At 40.9% G+C, this 7,078-nt stretch overlaps 1 protein-coding gene across 1 annotated transcript in view; it reads left to right on the top strand.

The window, feature by feature from the left end:
• Positions 1-7,078, top strand: part of ERICH6 (glutamate rich 6) — a 56,051-nt gene that overhangs the window by 14,282 nt on the left and 34,691 nt on the right. Inside the window, exon 6 of the mRNA XM_018565887.1 lies at positions 2,320-2,480. Within this exon, the coding sequence (XP_018421389.1) occupies positions 2,320-2,480 (161 nt within the window). The remainder of the gene's footprint in view (positions 1-2,319; positions 2,481-7,078) is intronic.

The raw sequence follows: 7,078 nt of genomic DNA, 5'->3' as shown, positions 1-7,078 counted from the left end.
CCCCCCCCCCCCCCAACCATGTGTGTATCATCTAATATGCACATACATGTTTTGACTCACTAAGTGGTAAAAGGAGGATCAGGTTGGCAAATGTATCTTTAAAAAGAAGACAGCAATGGGAGTTCCCATAATCCTGTCTTGTCAGGTTCTCTTTAATGAAACCCTCATTTAGAGCTGCTTGATCTGCTGCCCTGAATTTTGGAGAGAATCCTCCCTAAAAGAAATATGGAATCTGCCACTGCTGATTGTCTTAAGAAAATGCTATATGCTAAGTTATTATACTGACCCATTGGCTTTAAAGGGGATGTAAACCCAATCACAGAAATCTCATATAATCTTTAACATGTTTTAATCCCCACACTTTTTTTAATCCCTTCTTACCTGTTATCTAGGGCAGGGCTCAAAATTTCAAGTCCTGAGCTACTAGCCAGGCCTTAAAAGTTACTCGCCACGAGTTGCCCCACCTAACTACTACCCTGCCCCGGCCTTAAATCCGCAAGGTCAGCGGTGTGACGCAGAGTACAGAGATCAGTAACAATGCACACTACAGAAGTCAGTGGGTCAAGGCCGAATACAAAGGCCAGTGGTGTGACACATAGTACAGAGATGAGCAGTACAGAGGTCAGTAATGTAACGCACGGTACAGAGGTCAGTAATGTAAGGCACGGTACAGAGGTCAGTGTGACGCACAGTACAGAGGTCAGTAATGTAACGCACAGTACAGAGGTTAGCAGTACAGAGGTCAATGTGACGCACAGCGCAGAGGTCAGTGTGACGCACAGCGCAGAGGTCAGTGTGACGCGCAGAGGTGGTATTCAGGTGCCCTCTTCTTTCTCCTGGTGGTGGTAGTGGTGGGAGGGGGGGCGGTACAGAGATCCTGAATGTAGGGAGATAAAACTGTCTCTGCAATCTTCCTCCCAGCCCGGCAGCTGAGGTGGGCAGAGGAAGCTGCAGAAGACAGCCACAGGGAAGACAGCAGAACTGAATGTCATCGGCGGGTGCGCCCCGCCGGCAGGACCAGGGGTGGGACACAACCGCCGTGGCGATCGTTCGCTTCTGTTCTCTCTTCTCCTCCTTGGCCGCTCTGTAGCTGCAGTTATAGAGTAGGAGAAGAGGGAACAGAAGTGAGCATTCGCCGTTGCGGTAGTGTCCCATCCCTGGTCCCGCTGGCGGCGCACCCCCTTGATGACACCCACTCGCCCCCACGCAATTCTCACTCGCCAATTGCGAGGGGAAGAGTGGAAATTTTGAGGCCTGATCTAGGGTTTTATTTAGAAAACATACTCACGTGCCCAACAAATCCAACGTTGTCCTTCTATGATCTGCTGCTCCACTGCTCCTGCACCACCATTTTCCCTTCCTAACATTATCAGAGACAGCTGACTTCCAGGATCTTGCAGCCAGCCTCCGATGACGTGTCACCAGATCCGACCTACGGCAATGTGTATCCTGCCCCTAGAGGCAGAATGGCAGGCCAGAGATTAAAAAATTGATTTTTGTATATTGCGGATGGGGACAAGATTGCAGGGAGGAAATGTCAATTTTGGGAGTGAAGGTCCACTCTGACTTGAGACTAAGGTCAGGTATGAGTAACTGCTTCAGCAGCAGTAGCAGGCAAACAACGAAAATGCTTTATTTCAGAGCTGTCTGTACAGTTATCCTCTGATAGAGAGTTCCAGTCAGGATAACACTGGGCAATACACTTATACAAGATCAGTGTGTATTCCTAAAATACCTGCACTAAAGGCTAAACATTTCCACTAGATATGCTATATGGCCTCCAAATTACTGACCTTAGGTGTTTCCAGTGAAGGATACTGTTAATGCTACATTAAGCAAAGGTATTTTAGACAACTGTTCACTCCCAGCCTTGCAAAACATTTTAGGGAAGGCATTTTCTGTTTCAGCACAGAGCCAGATCCATAAAGTCATGGTTTAATGAGTTTGTTGTGGAGAATTTGAGTGTCCCTGACCTCAACCCTACTCAACACCTTGGATGAAGGCCTAGGATTAATTAGGCCATATCTTCTCATCTCATTTTAATACATTTACACAATGGGAAGTCTTTATAAAGAAATGGCTTTCCCTTACTACACCGTAACGAATGGAAGAAAGAAAAGCATGTCTAAAACTCACAAAATGTGCACACTTGCATGCATTAAATAGTGTGACTACATATGCACAAGTGTAATGGGCCTTTAGGTTCAGTGGGCAGATCTGTGACTGTATAGCAAGTTATAACATTGACAATAAAGAAATCATTTTCAGCATGCATTTCTGCTATTATATATCACTGTATCTTATGACACTCTTTTTCAGGTCTATTGCTGCAGGCAGTTTTGGGATATGATCCAGTGCCTTTTCAAAGAACAAAAACAACTATTACGAAGCAAAGAAATTGAGCTCATCTCAGTATCCCCCCATGGCCCTTATGGAAGTGAGACTGAGAGACAAAAAGCAAAGGAAAAAACTGCACAGAGGTAATACTTTCTCCAAATTTCTGTCACTTTCTCCTGTGTTATTTTAATTTTTTTCAATTTTGATTGATTGTCAAAGAAAGAGATTATGTAAAAGGAAACACTGTCATGTCTTTAGCAAAGACATAAATAAAGAGATGGCCTGGGATATTTCCTATTGACATTATATTTGTAAAATGTTCATTTCCTGAAAAATGCAGTTCACGTTAACACTTTCAGACCAGCGTGTCAGCACATTATGTTGTCCTTCTAGTAGAAACCTGCAAAGTTTTCATAGTTTTATATATTTTATAATACACTGCCTGGCCAAAAAAAAAGTCACCGCCTGGATTTAGCTAAGCAAATAGGCAAGAGTCTTCCATTGGATAATTACTGCAGTGATTAATATGTTTCTTCTGGCAACAAGTTATGTAAATCTAACTGATGCAGTGAGTAGCTTCTCATTCCTTAAAACATCAATGGATTTTTTCTTCCCTGATGGCACATTGGGCATATTCCAAGATGACAACGCCAGGATTCATCAGGTTCAAATTGTGAAAGAGTGGTTCAGGGATCATGAGACATCATTATCAAACATAGATTGGCCACCACAGAGTCCAGACCTTAACCCCATTGAGAATCTTTGGGATGTGCTGGAGAAGACTTTACACAGAGGTCCGAATCTCCCACCATCACTACAAGATTAATGCAACTCTGAATAGAAATAAATGTTGTGACATTGCATAAGCTTATGGAAAAGATGCCATGGCAAATGCGGGCCGGATTTAAAGCTAAAGGTGGTCCAACAAAATATTAGAGTGTGACTTTTTTTTGGGCCAGGCAGTGCATATATAAAACAAGACTAAAGCTGGCCATACGCTATATTTTTTCCTTGTTTAACCCAATGAGCTGAATGAAAAAAAAATGTATCGATCCCCCATCCACACTGATTCTTCCCTGCTGAGCTATTGTATCCTGACAGCCAGTGCCCTCAGCTATCAGAATCAGCAAACAGTGACTGCAGCTGACTGGCTGCAGTTACCTTTTGGCCAACAATTTTTCTGCATACTATGAAAAAGATTTAATTGAAGAGTCTGCTTTTGGCAAATGGAGTGATGCCAACAGGGCCACCCACAGCTTGAGTTTGGCCAGCTTAACCATCATAACTCCTAAGATCAAGGTAATAGGAACATTTTTTATTGTTTGACTTGATACTAGATACTAACTCCTAATTAATATCAAAGACCAAATGGTTCCCACTAATCAACGTCATTAAAGAGTCCAGATAGAACACATGTTTGTTTAGTCAATGGTCAAAAAAAGTCGTAACCTTTGTGTTTATATAAAAAAAAAGTTTTTATTGAACCCCCAAAAGGGCCCCAATTACATATATATGCAAATATCTAATTCTAAAAAAGATTTTGGTCCCCATAAACCCCCCTACACAGAAGACAAAACAAATGATAAATGAAAAAACAATTCAGCTCAATGTGCATTCCTGATGATTGTCCAAGTGTCCCAAAGTCATTACTTATCACCATCCACTTGGGATGGAAGCATATGTATACATGGCAAGCAGCCAACTTGGATATTTACGTGTCCACATAAGTGGAATACATTCCTTCAAGAGGGCATATTGTAGAAACAAATCCACCAAAAAGACTTTGATTGGTGGATCTCCAGAGCTGAAATTGTATGTCAGGAATAACTTCATATGTGTATGGTGGTGACACCCTGTGCGTCCTGAGGTGCTTGATACTACAAGTACCTTGTTACACAGTGCCCATATGAATTATAATTGACATCCAACAATCTCGTATAGCCTGTATGGGGAATATAAAAATTCAGTATACTATCATCATTGTGTAGGATGTGAGGTAAATGTACTGTATAACCCACTTCAAGTACTTTAGGTCATCCTGGATATGCCATCCACATAAAGTAAACTTGAATAGTCACTCCACATGCAACATAAGAAACAAAAGATTTTCAGAGTGTGAGATCTCACCCATAGATTGATTTCTTAGGAGTGTTAGTCCTGCATGGAGTCCATGAAAGTCCCACTTGGGAAAGAGTTGCAAGCTGCCTCCAAAGGGAATCCATAGGCCTTTTCTTAGTGTGTTGCATACTGCTGAAGCGTTTCATTCAACTTGAACGTCTTCAGAGCAAAAGCATCACTACTCCCTAATTAATATGATGACCATGCAGTGGAACAGAAGTTGCAATTTAAGCTCCAAAAAGATGACAAATACAGTTTTAAGCAGACCATGTATGTACAGCTTCCTGAAGGGATTATTGAACAGACAACATGAACATGGAACTGATTATTGGTGGGCATTGCTTCAGAGTTCAATAAATCCTTCAGGCTGTGTCTACAAAAGAGCTTTATGCAGCACAAGTTTTAAGCTCCTGCTAATAGTTTCCTTATTTATGAGGACTTAATATTGTCTTGTTGGTTAAGTCTTTTAGATTGGCCATAAATGCAATGATTAATGCTGTAGGGTTTTTTTTTTTTTTTTAGAGGTGTCCTCATCTTCTGAAAGTTGAGTGAGCTGACTTGAGCACCATACTTTGTGGGATGCATGTTGCCAATTTGCTGACATATGGAAATCGCGGAGAACCTAGGGTGCATTGATCATAGAATGAAAATGTTCACTGTAAATTCCAGGAAACATAGACATGTCGGCATAAACACTCAATTTTAGGAAGGCTAACTGCAATAAACTGAGAAACCTACTAGAAGACATAAACTGGAATGCAATCTTCCTGAATACGAACACTGAAGAAAAATGGGATAGTTTCAAGGAAATCTTAAATAACAGTGCATCCCGTTTACCAATAAGTTCAAAAACGGGAAAGCTAGATCAGGGTGGTTAGCTAGCCAGGTAAAACAACACATCATTCAAAAAGGACAAGGCCTTCAATAAATATAAGTCAGAGGGGTCATAATCGGCATTCAAAAACTACAAGTATTGCAACAAAAAATGTAAAAGAGCATTCAGGATTGCAAAAATAGAATACAAAGAGCAGATAGCAGCATGAAGCAAACAGAACCCCAAGAAATTCTTTAAATATATAAATAGCAAAAGGGTAAGGACAGAACATGTAGGCCCAAAAATAGACAAAGAGGGGAGGTTAGCTACTGTACCAGTGGCAGGGAGAAAGTGAATATGTTAAATTATTTTCTTCTGTTTTTACAGATGAGACGGACATGGTTAACGACCAGGACTGCAGGAGCAATAATAAAAGTTTTGACGTATCTCAGTGGCTGTCAGAGAGCAGAGTAGTACAGAGGCTAGAAAGATTAAATGTAAACAAATCCCCAGGAGCTGATGGGTTACATCCACGGGTCATTAAGGAACTTAGCCAGGTCATAGGCAGACCACTGTACATAATCTTTATGGACACTAATGACTGGTACAGTACCGGATGATTGGCGGAGAGCATGTGTGGTACCAATATACAAAAAGGGGAAATGGAGTACACCAGGTAACTATAGGCCAGTCAGCTTAACGTCAATAGTGTGTAAAATGTTTGAAGGCATGATAAGGGACTACATGCAGGAATTTGCGAATAAAACTGGTATCGTAAGTAGAAACCAACATGGCTTCATGAAGGACCGTTCTTGTCAGACCAATCTATTCACCTTTTATGAGGAGGTCAGTGCTAATTTAGAATGATGAATACCAGTAGATGTGGTATATCTGTACTTTGCTAAATCGTTCAATACCGTACTCCACAAATGTTAGATTCACAAACTTAGGGCTATCGGTGTGCAGGAAACTGTTTGCACATGGATGGAAAACTGGCTGCAAGAACAGACTGAGAGGGTAGTAATAAATGGGTAATTCCCTAATTGGGCAAAAGTCGGGAGTGGAGTGCCCGAGGGGTCAGTCCTGGGACTAGTCCTATTTATCCTATTCATCAACGACATAGAGCTTGGGGTAGATAGTGTGATTGTCATTTTTGCCAACAATACAAAACTGTGTAGGGCAGTAAATTCCAAACAGGAGATATGTGCACTTCTACAAGACCTGGATAAAATTGAAGCATGGGCTGTACATTCACATATGCGATTTGTTTTGAAAAATGTAAAGTTATGCACATTGGTGCAAAGATGGAGTGCGCAAACTGCTATCGGGGGAGGGGGGAGGGTGCATTAGGGCATTAGGGAAGAGAGACATGGAAAGGGACCTGGGGGTGCTCAAAGATCACAGATTCGGCAAAAGCATGCAATGCCAAGCAGCAGCCAGCAAAGCAAACAGGGTACTGTTCTGCATTAACCCCTTCATGCCTGAGCTAGTTTTCAGTTTCTGTTCATAAATGACTGACAAACTGTTTACATTTTTGCTGTGTGGTTCTTCCACGGCAGTAATATACTTTCTTACTAAATGTACCCACACATATTATATATTGTTTTTTAGAGGACAGATAGTGCTATATAATGATATCAAACGTGTACCTAACGCCACACTTAGTTTGAATAAAATATAAGAAAAATGAGGAAAAAAACTAGAAGAAAAAACTTTTTTCACAAGTTTTGATTGTTATTATTTTTTTGAAATGTTTTATAATAATTGTACTATAAAAATATATTTATATATAAATTTTATTTTCCTACA

Source organism: Nanorana parkeri, unplaced genomic scaffold (genome assembly GCF_000935625.1).
Source record: "Nanorana parkeri isolate BGI_ZX_2015 unplaced genomic scaffold, ASM93562v1 scaffold898, whole genome shotgun sequence".
Classification (NCBI taxonomy): domain Eukaryota; kingdom Metazoa; phylum Chordata; class Amphibia; order Anura; family Dicroglossidae; genus Nanorana; species Nanorana parkeri.
This window is presented reverse-complemented; position numbering and strand designations above follow the sequence as displayed.